The sequence below is a fragment of the Dreissena polymorpha genome, chromosome 12 (genome assembly GCF_020536995.1).
Source record: "Dreissena polymorpha isolate Duluth1 chromosome 12, UMN_Dpol_1.0, whole genome shotgun sequence".
In the NCBI taxonomy this organism is placed as follows: domain Eukaryota; kingdom Metazoa; phylum Mollusca; class Bivalvia; order Myida; family Dreissenidae; genus Dreissena; species Dreissena polymorpha.
The window spans coordinates 18,689,376-18,702,791 of record NC_068366.1 but is presented as its reverse complement, the minus strand read 5'-3'; the positions used below and the strand labels follow the sequence as shown (position 1 = coordinate 18,702,791).

At 36.4% G+C, this 13,416-nt stretch overlaps 1 protein-coding gene across 1 annotated transcript in view; it reads right to left on the bottom strand.

Annotated features, from left to right (window-relative positions):
• LOC127852414 (ATP-dependent RNA helicase dhx29-like) overlaps positions 1 to 13,416 on the bottom strand; it is a 62,583-nt gene that overhangs the window by 31,774 nt on the left and 17,393 nt on the right. Inside the window, exons 6-10 of the mRNA XM_052386369.1 lie at positions 12,313 to 12,420; positions 11,175 to 11,310; positions 9,813 to 10,142; positions 9,351 to 9,522; positions 4,509 to 4,627 (exon numbers count right to left, since the gene is read on the bottom strand). Coding sequence (XP_052242329.1) covers positions 4,509 to 4,627; positions 9,351 to 9,522; positions 9,813 to 10,142; positions 11,175 to 11,310; positions 12,313 to 12,420 — 865 coding nt within the window. The remainder of the gene's footprint in view (positions 1 to 4,508; positions 4,628 to 9,350; positions 9,523 to 9,812; positions 10,143 to 11,174; positions 11,311 to 12,312; positions 12,421 to 13,416) is intronic.

Below are 13,416 nucleotides of genomic sequence, written 5' to 3'. Positions count from 1 at the left end.
TTACCAAACAATTCTTAGATTTAAGACTTTCAATAAAGAATATTCTTTAAATTGAAATATTCAAGAATTGCTTTAATTTTTAGACTCAAACTTGGCATTAACCGCCTCTATCTGCATCAATGTTCAGGTTAAACAGTTTGCCAATGCAATAATCTCCAGATGAAGCCAGTATATATTCAAACACTGAATGTTTTTTCTTTGTTATAAGTCTATTCTTCATTCTTAAGACTGTGTTGGTGAATTCGGGCCCAGGTAACAATTTGAACACTCAGATATTAACCTGAACATGATTGTAGTCCTTTAGCAAAATCGAATTTAATTCTATACCTTTCTTACAAGATTAAAGTTTGTATGGCTTCGTTTTTAATTATAAACAAGAATATCAGTGAAACTGATGGATGCTCCCTGATGATGAGCTTTGTCATATTCTTAAGACTGTGTTGGTGAATTCGGGCCCAGGTAACAATTTGAACACTCAGATATTAACCTGAACATGATTGTAGTCCTTTAGCAAAATCGAATTTAATTCTATACCTTTCTTACAAGATTAAAGTTTGTATGGCTTCGTTTTTAATTATAAACAAGAATATCAGTGAAACTGATGGATGCTCCCTGATGATGAGCTTTGTCAATCTATGTGTTAATAACCACCTAAAAAAATCTTCTATTAGCCTCTGTGACCTTGACCCCAGTGACCTCAAACCTCATCAAAAGGTAGAGGTCCATGCAAGGTACCTACATGCCAAATATGAAAGAGATTGTTAAAGTATTAAAGGTGCTCTGAGAAACTGTAACAAAAGTGTGAAAGGAAAATCTATTATTAGCCTCAGTGACCTTGACCCCAGTGACTTCAAACCTCATCAAAAGGTAGAGGTCCATGCAAGGCACCTACATGCCCAATATGAAAGAGATCTGTAGAGTATTGAAGGTGCTATGAGAAACTGTAACAAAAGTGTGAAGGAAAAATGTATTATTAGCCTCTGTGACCTTGACCCCAGTGACCTCAAACCTCATCAAAAGGTAGAGGTCCATGCAAGGTACCTACATGCCAAATATGAAAGAAATCGGTAAAGCATTGAAGGTACTATGAAAAACCGTTTAAAAAAAAAGTGTGACAGACATTTCTATTATTAGCCTCAGTGACCTTGACCCCAGTGACCTCAAACCTCATCAAAAGGTAGAGGTCCATGCAAGGTACCTACATGCCAAATATGATAGAGATCTGTAAAGTATTGAAGGTACTATGAAAAACTGTAAAAAAAAGTGTGACGGACAATTCTATTATTAGCCTCGGTGACCTTGACCCCAGTGACCTCAAACCTCATCAAAAGGTAGAGGTCCATGCAAGGTACCTACATGCCAAATATGAAAGAAATCGGTAAAGTATTGAAGGTGACACGACAAACGGTATCAAAAGTGTGATGGAAAAAGTGTATTATTATTAGCCTGGTGACCTTGACCTTGACCCAGTGACCTCAATCCTCATCAAAAGGTAGAGTTCCATGCAAGGTACCTACATGCCAAATATGTAAGAAATCGGTAAAGTATTGAAGGTGCTATGAGAAACTGTAAACAAAGTGTGATGGAAAAAGTATATTATTAGCCTCTGTGACCTTGACCTTGACCCCAGTGACCTCAAATCTCATCAAAAGGTAGAGGACCATGCAAGGTACCTACATTCCAAATATGAAAGAGATCAGTAAAGTATTGAAGGTGCTATGAGAAACAGTATGTTATTAGCCTCGGTGACCTTGACCTTGACCCCAGTGACCTCAAACCTCATCAAAAGGTAGAGGTCCATGCAAGGTACCTTCATGCCAAATATGAAAGAGATCAGTAAAGTATTGAAGGTGCTATGAGAAACTGTAACAAAAGTGTGACGGAAAAAGTATATTATTATTAGCCTCGGTGACCTTGACCTTGACCCAGTGACCTCAAACCTCATCAAAAGGTAAAGGTCAATGCAAGGTACCTACATGCCAAATATGAAAGAGATCGGTAAAGTATTGAAGGTGCTATGAGAAACGGTAACAAAAGTGTGACGGAAGGAAGAAAGTACGGAAAGAACTTCAAACTGGCAACTATATGCTCCCCGAAAATTTTCGGGGAGCATAAAAACTGAACATACTGCGAGTAACATGAATGATGTAGTTAAAACAATAACATATTAGAAAACAAGAGATGTGTTTGTCAGAAACACAATGCCCCCTACTGCGCCACTTTGAAATAAAATTTCAATTTATCATTTAGCAGGTTTATAAAATATCTCCCTTTTAAAGCTTATTATTTCCCTTGGATTGTATTTTTTTACTTTTGCAAAAGTTATGGCCAATGTTAAAGTTTTCGGACGGACAGATGGACGGTCAGACAATTCAAATGCTATATGCCACCCTACCGGGATCACAATAACTTCAAGCAGTATTGAACTACCGGTAAGATCCATTATGAAGAGTGCTATATAAATGAGCCGTGCTCTGTGTAAGAGGGTTTAATGCCTGTGCGTAACGTGTCATCCCAGATTAGCCTGTGCAGTCCGCTCAGTCTTACCAGGACGACACTTTCTGCTTTTATGATAATTCCGTTTGAAAAAGTCTCTTCTTAGCAAAACTCCAGTTTTGGCGGAAAGTGTTGTCCCTGATTAGCTTGTGGGGACTGCACAGGCTAATCTGGGATGACACTTTTATACGCACAGGCATTAAACGCCCTTTTCACAGAGCACAGCTCAAATGTGTTATTCATTAACATGACAGGTGGACAACGCCCTTATAATCCTTTCCCAGGACAGATTGAAATTGGCAAAAGCTTGTCACCTGCTGTGCTTACTTTACCATGGCTTCCTAAAATTTGTAAATTTATGGAGGCAAATTTTGAATTTCTGTCCCGATAACTGTATAAAACTCTGTGTATTTTGGGCCAAACAAAACTTATGGAATCAATGTTTCAAGTTGAAGCAATTTTAATCACCTGCATAATTTGTTCAAGGAAAATAATAAATAAAGTGTTATCAATTTGTTCAAAGTTGCACTAGGTGTAGTTGAATAATACTTCAAACATTTATTTTTATACAACTGGTTATAAGAGTGCAAAACTGACAAGTACATTTGTATTATGTTAACTTCCAAATATAAGATATATTTCCAACGCATGCTTCTCTAACTTCTTCCTACATTTACACAGGTTGCTAAGGTTTCAGCCTACTATAAACACAGATGGTTTATGTTTCTGCCTACATTTACACAGGTGGTATAGGATTCTGTCTACATTTACACAGGTGGTATAGGATTCTGTCTACCTTGAAACAGAAAGTGTATGTTTCGGCCTACCTTTACACAGGTGGTATAGGATTCTGTCTACATTTATACAGGTGGTATAGAGTATAGATTTTTTGCCTACCTTTACACAGGTGGTATAGATTTCTGCCTATATTTACAAAGGTGGTATAGATTTCAGCCTACCTTTATACAGGTGGTATAGATTTCTGCCTATCTTTACACAGGTGGTATAGATTTCTGCCTACCTTAACACAGGTGGTAAAGGTTTCTACCTACCTTTATACAGGTGGTATAGATTTCTGCCTACCGTTACACAGGTGGTTCAGATTTCTGTCTACATGTACAACTATGGTTTTGATTTCTGCCAACCTTTACACAGGTGGTATATATTTCTGCGTATCTTTACACAGGTGGTATATATTTCTGCCTACCTTTACACAGGTGTTAAAGGTGTCTGCCTACCTTTACACAGGTGGTATAGATTTCTGCCTACATTTACACAGGTGGTATAGATTTCTGCCTACCTTTTCACAGGTGGTATAGATTTCTGCCTTCCTTTATACAGGTGGTTTGATTTCTGCCTACCTTTACACAGGTGGTATAGATTTCTGCCTACCTTTACACAGGTGGTATAGATTTCTGCCAACCTTTACACAGTTGGTAAAGGTTTCTGCCTACCTTTATACAGTTGGATTAGATTTCTGCCTACCTTTACACAGGTGGTATAGATTTCTGCCTACCTGTACACAGGTGGTATAGATTTATGCCTACCCTTACACAGGTGGTATAGATTTCTGCCTACTTTTACACAGGTGGTATAGATTTTTGCCTATCTTTACACAGGTGGTAAAGGTTTCTGCCTACCTTTATACAGGTGGTATAAATTTCTGCCAACCTTTATTCAGGTGGTTTAGATTTCTGCCTACCTTTACACAGGTGGTTAAGGTTTCTACCTTCCTTTACACAGGTGGTAGAGATTTCTGCCTACCTTTACACAGGTGGTATAGACTGCTGCCTACCTTTACACAGGTGGTATAGACTGCTGCCTACCTTTACACAGGTGGTATAGATGTCTGCCTACCTTTATACAGGTGGTATAGAATTCTGCCTACCTTTACACAGGTGGTATAGATTTCTGCCTACCTTTACACAGATGGTATAGATTTCTGCCTATCTTTACACAGGTGGTATAGAGTTCTGCCTACCTTTACACAGGGGGTATAGATTTCTGCCTACCTTTACACAGGTGGTATAGTGCCAGGGTGGCTGCCAGGTGCTCAGCATTCTGAACAGTGCCACAGAGAATGTCAGGACAGAGCTCCAGAGTCCCCTCTTTCTTGCGCTCAACACGAACACTGTGGGAAAAATTCACAACTTGTAATAACTAGATCTTGGTCACAAACTTGAATGAGAGCTCCACGTCACTGTGTTAGCTGTATTCAAGTGCAAATAACTAATGAATGGGTAAACCCATGTGGATGAAAAAAAGTATTTCACATATAAATTAATGAGCAGTGCTCTGTGAAAAGGGGTTTAATGCATGTGCGAGAAAGAGTCGTCCAAGACTAGCCTGTGCAGTCCGCAGTCCTATTCAATTCTATTCAAACCCAGTAAAGGTTAAGATACAACTCTCTTTATGTTTAAAAACATTACCCACTTTCTCCTTAGTTAAAGCAAGTTTGAATATGTACGCTTTGTGTACAATTATTTCATATATTCTCATCAAACTTGCAGGCATTAGATGTGTACACTATCAAACGTCATTGATTAAAACTCAGAATGTGTCAGTAAGACATGGATGCCCCCACATTCTGTATTTGTCTGAATACTACACTTATGTCAAGAAAAACTGAACCAAAATATAAAGAAGAGCAAGTTTATTCACTGGTTAATATGTTTGTAAAATTTCAGCAATTAGCAGCACCACTTTAAGATTTACTTGCAACACTAGTAAAACAAGACCTGCGTTTGTGAACCCAAATACCACCTACTGCACTTTATTGGTACACAGTAGTTACATTCCAATTGAAACATCACGAGACAGTTTCGGTCCATTGATATTTGACAAAGTTGATTGCCTTGGATAGTATCTGAAAGTGTTATGGAAAACATTCCATAGTGTTATTTTAAAGAAAATTCCTAAGTCCAAGGCCCATAACTATGTCAAAAATCAATGGACTGGATTAAAACTTACACTTCATCTGTTAGTCATGTAGGTAGACTCACATACCAAAAATCATCTCAATATCTAAAAGCGTTTTATAAAAACCCTCCCAAAAACGGTTATTATAGAGAAAATTTCAAAGTCCAACTCCCATAACTTTGCCAAAAATCATTGGACTGGAAGGCAACTCACACTTCATCTGTAGGTCATGTAGGTAGACCCACATACCAAATATCAGCTCTATATCTGAAAGCATTGCGTAAAAAACCTCTGTGAAATAAGTCCAAGGCCCATAATTTCGCCCAAAATCAATGAACCGGAACAAAACTCACACCACAATTTTTTTATTAAAATGGGCAAAAACTCTGTTTGTTACAAAATGATTTTAAGCAAAATATGGATGTGTGCATGGTTTACACCCTGGTAAACATGCATGACACACATGCAACACTGTAATTTTTTGGCAACACTGTATTTTTTTGTATAAAAAGGAGTCCTTAAACTGGTTGTATTGAAAACCTCAGGACCGAAAATGAAGAAGAGCAATTTTATATGCTGGTTTATATGTTTGCCTCCCTATAGCACCTATGATTTGTTAGTTGCGCATGGTGAAAAAAAAGACTGACAGATGGAATAACAGCAAGAAGGTCAGAAAGACAATGTAAAATATATCGAGGGGTAAGGGCCAGAACGTGATAAGTGCACTTTTGCACACTTTTGGGAAAATCAAAAATAAGGTTTTGAGTATTAATATATTTTATTTGAAATAAGATAGGTATATGATAAATTGATTATATACTAGCAAATACTCATAAGATAATACACTAAAATTTAGAATAAGCAGGGTTAAATACAAAATGGTGTTTTAAAGAAAAATGTACTTATATCTTATTGGCATGAAACTAGTCTGTCCAGCCATTTAGTGTATAAACGCAATAAGTGCACTTGTTTACAAATGCACCTGAACTTATGTCTGATTATCTGTGTTTATATAGTTTTAAGTGCACTTACTGAAAACTAGCAGAAAACACTTTGCACATGTGCATGCTATAGAAAATGGTTTAAGTGTACTAAGAATAAGAATTTCACTGAATTGTATACTGGGTAAACACTAAAAATGTCACAAGTAACATTTATTGTCAAACAAAACTTTCATATAGTCCTCTCTGTAAATATTGTTTATGAAGAGACCTCTGTCACTATACATTTTACTGTTTCTTTTGTACCAATTTAACTGTCTACTGATTTCAACTGTCCACTGAATACAACACCTATGCATGTATTGTAACAAATCTCAATCAAGCTGATCCTTACTCTGGGTCTGAGTCTCTATTACTTTCCAGTGCGTCAGGATCTGGTAAGCAGTCTCTCACATTTTTGTCATCTGGTATGTCTTCGTAGTATTTGTGATACTCCGAGGGTATTGTTCCATTTCTACACAAAGAAATTAAATCTTTCTTTTTAGCAGTTGCTATTGGCAGTTTCTCAGTATACAGTCGTGGTAGCTTTGAACTGAGAGAAATACCTTTTCATGACTGTTTGATTTTTATGCACTGGAATTCCTCGTCAAAGTCATGCTTGAAATAAATATTGCTTATGTCTGCTTTTCGAAATTGGAGCCACTTAACTTTCATCCATTGAATTCTTCTTCCTTCAAGATCAATGATATTTTGTGGAAATACAGACTTTGCCAGACACTTTAAATTATGGAAGTCATAGTGTTTCATAGGCACAACTGTATAAGATTTTTTCTTCCGAGCCAATCTAACGATTGTGTCCCATTTGCTTGGAACAAAGACTGAAGTACGCCTCTTAGCATTTTCTACTGCTGCATGCACCGAATCACTCTCCATCTGAGTGTGTCCTGTTTCTAGAAATTTTTGATCGATTGTTTCTAAACTAGGACTTTTACTGATGGCTTGTAGCAAAGCTGATGAAATGAACCTGTTTCAATTCTGTCCTGAACAACAATCTGAGTAAAGGCACAGATGTTTTTTTGTCACTGGCAATTACTGTATGTAAGTCTGTATGCAAGTTCCTATCTCACACAATCCCCTGTTGCCTTCGGTTTCATTCCACAGGTAGCAAGTCACACTTGCATCTGCCAAAGAATAGAACGACAAATTGAAACAACTTAGTTTCCGCTTATAGTAGACTTGACTGACAAGTCAACACGGAACACCGCTTCCAAGTCAAAAGTAGCAACACAGTATGATTTCTTCTTTGGGTTTAGTTTTGTCGTTTTATTTCTCAGCTCTTGCTTTTAACTTTCTTTTAATGTGCTCTTCGTAGTCCTGTTTGATGGTTTCTGTTAATTCACCATCTGTCTCTTTCTGGTGGTATACGACACATGTTTGACATTGATCTTTTTTAGGTACATGAAATGAATAATTATATTCCTCACAGAATACTGTTCTGTACTTTGATGCACTGACAGCTTTCTTTTTCTCTGCTACACACTTCTCTTTATATAACCTATACATCTATGTGATATTAAGATCACTTCTAAGAAATTTTCTTATTGTGTCTTGCCTTGTATAGTGGGCCTCAACCGTAGGGAAAGATTTAATATGCTGTCTAACCTGGTTAATCACTGCTTCTGGGGTATTATTGTGTGGTGTATGTTTCCCTCTTTTGTCAAATGCAGCAAATATTCCAGTGAATGAGGACTTCAAAGCCGTTTCTATTGCCAATATTTAACGTTCTAAGAAAAAAATCTTTACAGACTCGCTTATTGTCAAGGTAGAAGCTTCTTGAACACACACGTCTCTTCTTTGCACTTGAACGAACTCTCTCAGGAGTGTTTTCCTTCACATTGGAACATAAAAAGTCCTTTTGGCGTTCGTAGGATCCAATATTCCAGTAGTTTTGAAAAACTGCATCTCTTTGCTCATGTGTGAAGATTTTTCTACATTTATATCTGCAGTTGCAACGAGCATATAATAGCCGCTTTGCTTCAACAGTCTTCCCTTTTGTATTTGTGTACTGTAGTCCAAGCATGCGTCGTTTCTTTCTAATATTTTTCTTCCACTTTTCTGGCTGTGCCTTGCGTTTTCTTTTCAGTGTAAATTTTGCATTATTTCTGCAAATATATTTTAATAATTATCTAATCGTAAATTAAGAATATTTTAATATCAATCTGTAATAACAAACTTTATTCATTTCGAAGAAAATGATAGGCTCTAATAACATGATTTACTTAATTTACATTTACTATACAAAATAATGAAGTAAAAACTACTAAATAATTGAAGAACTAAATCAATACTCACCTATTATTTAATACATTGCCTTCCTTACTTGATGAAAACATAAGCTTTTATGTTCACATTCCATTCCAGGTACAAGACAAAACATCTGCTATCTTGTTTAATTGTTTAACATGATACTTAGGTGTTATCAGATAATTAGGTATAGGCACTTGAAACATTATCACACTGCAAGTGTTGCCTTACATATTAATCTAAACAGGCATAAGTGTACTTATTACATTACGCCTCTGAAAAATCCTTGTATGTTTATTTTCTATTTATATACAAGTGCACTTATATCATTTTGGTTCCTACTTTCTGTCTCATTTTCATTTATTTTTTTCCAGCCAGATTGTATCAAGTGCATTTACTACAGTCTGGTTCTATCAGGAATGGATATATAACGTTCTGGCATAATACAAAAATACTCCATAACACTTAGTGCAATGGAGTTCTATACAATAATTATGTTAAATGACTGAATATAAGCCTGGTTTTGAGTGCAAAAGATGCGGCAGTAAATATTACATATTTCTTTTGCAAAACCCGATTTTCCTTCAAAACTGCAGTTATCACGTTCTGGCCCTTACCCCTCGATATATGCCTTCCCACATAAATTGGGGGCATATAAACAAACAAGCAATTTTACCCAGAAAACCGTACATGGATTTGTAGGCGTATCCTCCATGGTTTCGCTTCTCAAACTTTGGAGGAGGGCTGTTTGGGAGATGTTTTCTCACCCAGTCTATAAGGAACTGCTTTGGGGATTTACCAGTCCACTGCTGCCTCGTGTACTCAAAATTCCGAACATCTTTAACAACCTTTACTGCTTTTTTTTAAAACAACAGAAATTTGTTAAGCATGTTTGCCCACTATCCCCACACACTTTGTAAAATATTATTTTTTAATCATTTAACTGCAGAAAGTCACGTAATATACCAATTAGATAGGGAACACAGTGTATAATTTTCAAGTGGTATTTATTTACTTCAAACTAAAACAATACATGGTTTTAAAGAAAATACATTTCTGGAATGAATTTTTAACAGTGACCATCTGTCCGACTAGAGGCATACCGTAAGAAGTGCCTATGATATTTAAAGGACACGTACCTATATAATCAACCATTCGTAGCTATAGAGTCGGAGAAACATGTATATGATAAATAATTTGAACCATCCTTGCCTTTTGGTGGTGGATCTTTTTCAGAACTTTGGAAAAGTGAAAGGCCCATTTCTTCTTCATTATCTGACTTGTGGGAAGGGTCACATGATAGGCCACCTGACTGGTCATGTGACATAACTACCTGGTCATGTGACTTAACGTTGAGATCTTCTGATTTAATTGACTGGCCAGCTGATGTGCCTCCATCCCGTAGCTGTGATGTCGATGTGTCAACATCTCGTAGCTTGATTAAGGGGTTGAAAAGTGGATTCTGCTCTATGGTGTTCATTTCTAAAATAAAATATGTATGTTTAAAAAAATCACATTAGCAAAAGAGCCAAAGTAAAAAGATAATAACAATTCCTTTTTATAGGTAAATCTTCAAAAAATCTCAATTGATGTTATGTTGTTAATTTTTTCAAGTTATATGAGAATCCATTGAGGTGCTTTAAATAAAGTATAAAGGTTTGATTTGCATACTGCTTTTTAGACAATAAATTGGCCATTGGACCTATAAACCCATGCTTAACAACATCATGCTTCAGACAAATGCTGATGTTGAATTTCTTATACCTGACCTTTGACCTTAATGACTTTGAATTGGTAGATTGGAACCTGGGTCCTTCTTGCAACAATCCATCCCATAAGGATTATAACTTTTGCCATTTTGTTAAAAAAGCATTACAAGAGTTGCTCTTGATCAAAAGCTAGGGTGAAATTTCTTCATTTGACCTGTGACTTAATTGTCACCCTGACATAGATTCTAGTGAATTTCCTCTTATAAACAATCTGGCACATCATGCTTAACATGTCTGGTAAGTTATTTGAAATTGTATAAATGTTAGACCAAGTATGGCTTGGCAAAGTGTTTTGGGTTTATTTATAGCATTTGACCTCGAACCTCGACGGGGCTTGTCTCATACGTGAAACACTCCATCTCATCATGCTCATGGATCATATCTTTTACAATTCATCCATGCTGGAAACTGCTACGTGTAAGACAAAGTAATGAAGTAAAATTTGTATACACCTTTAACCATGATTTTTTCGCTCAGTACTTTATATTAAAATTTTTAAATAGAAAGTTTGCTAACAAGCAAATAAAAATGTTTAGAAAACATCATCAGCAGCATGCGAAAATGGGTTTTATGGCATATTGAGGCAGTGACTCCAGACCATCCTCTGCAATCACTCATGCAAGGTTTATTGGTCTCATCAGGACAAGATTGCTCCAAAAAAGAGCATGCTGGTCTGTTACTTTGCTGGCAGCATATGAGATAAGACCCATTTTCGCATGTTGAAGCTCATATATCAGCAGCTTACCATTGACATATTCTTTAATTTTCTTAGTCAGATCTTTCAACTGTTCCTTGTTTTCCTTATTGCCAGATTTCTTGATTTCACTCGCCTCTGTCTTGCAGTCCAAAAGTAGAGCAGTCAGGAGAAGATAACGCTCATTCTACATAAAACAAATGTGTATGAGTGACCTTCCTTATTTTAAATCAATGGACAAACTTGCTAACTAAAAACATCATTGCCATGTTACTGTGTTCAGCAAAAAAGTTAAAATGTTTTTTTACATCACTTAACCCAGATTTGAACATGGCCTAGATTTTGTTAAGATAAGCATTCTAACGAAGTTTTCTAAGACTAAGCACAAATGTGGTCTTTCAGTGGGTGAGCCAACCCTAAGGCCTCTACATTGGTAAGGAGCTAAGGTGGATGACACAAGACACACACAGCACGATGCTGGGCATTGACTGATCAATGGTGATGAAAAAAGACTTCCATAATTTTTATGGTGATGACATATTGTAAGTTTACATTTAATTGCTTTATAAAGTAGAAGTTCCCTACACAAATTTATAACATTTTCTGCAGAGTGTCTTCAGTATCTTCCCTTTTACCCTTTCCCACTTAGATACGCATTTCAATGTGTTTGTAGTCTCTTAGAAAGTTATATTTTATTGAAGACCTTTCTTACTAGACTACAATTTTAAAGGCTTCATTTCCAACCATTAGATACTGATGAGCAGCAAACAGCATAAAACCTGAACAGACTGCGAGTTACTCGCAGGCTGTTCTGGTTTTATGCTGTTTGCACATAGCAATTTCCACTTTGCCTCTGAGTGGGAAAGAGTTAAATAGAGCTAGGTGTGAGGTTTGGCACACTTTCTAATACTTTAAACCGCAATGTTTGGCATTTACCATTTCAATAGCAGTGATCTCACACAGCTTTTACCATTAAATGCTAATTTTGTGCTTGCATGTTTTGGCCTGTCTTTTATTAGCAATGGGTGACTTAGACTTGGATTGAATAAAAGCCTTTCGGATGTTAACACAAATGTCTCACCTGATAATATTTCTTGAGTTTTAATATTCTCATCACCCATATATCCCCTCCTTAGTGGATGGGCAGATTTGCTATAACAGATGTCAAATTAACTGTCCCAAAACTTACAGGGTCACAGTCTGGTTCCTCCTCCTGTAGACTGTCCGGCCCCGAGTCCGACTCCTGGCCTGCGTACTGCAGGATCCAGTCCTTGTTGGCAGGGGCAGACAACCTCGGCTGTTCACCAACACAAAAGAGTTAAGAGAGCTTACACTAGCATAGATCTACTGTAGATTTTTTTCCTTGACATGAAATTTGTGGAACTATAAAATCTGGCATTTTTGTTTGATCTTAATTTTTTTTTATTTATCATACAATATAAGACTTTGGACTCAAACATTTGTTGGCAATTTGATTTTATTGTTAAGAGGATCAACACAAATCAACAACATCTAGGAGGTGATGGAGATGAGAAACTTCAAGTCTTTTTGCATCAGCCTCTGGATAGTTTCACCTGAAGTGACACCCAGTGATATCATAGCAGCCACCGGCTATCAGACCGTGTATCATTTCATAGCGTGTCAAAGTATTGACATATATAGAACATTCAGACACCACTAAAACGAGTAAAATATTTGGATTGGTTTGTCTGTACTGTTAGTTTATATTACTATATAGAGGATATTTGTTGAATTCGGTGGAATAACGATTTTAATTCACGAGTGAAAATAGAAAATCATATTAGCACCACTTGTGTAAATATTTATGTTTTTATGACCATGAGTGAATTAAATTTAATATTTAACCAAATTGACAAAAAGTTTTTTCTATTTTATGCTTTTTTCATAGTTTATTAACATTAAAAAAGAGTTAAGCTGGAGAATTTCGCTGGAATAATGACATCATTTCGTCCAAAAATGACGTCATTTCACAGGAAAACAGTGAAAATTGTCGATAATTTGTACTGTTAATTTTCACTGTTTGAAACAGTGAATTATCAGTTTAAATTCATTGAAATTTCCCGATAAACCACCAGAAAGTATACAATAAAGATGAAGAATTTAGATTAAGTTATTAATAAATGGAAATTTATCAAGAGCACTGCATAACGGGTGCCACGCTCGGCTGCGGGTGCATTTTTGAAGAAATGAAAGCTTGTCAGATTATTTTTTTTTTTAGAGGTCACAGTGACCTTGACCTTTGACCTAGTGACCCAAACATGGGTGTGGCGTA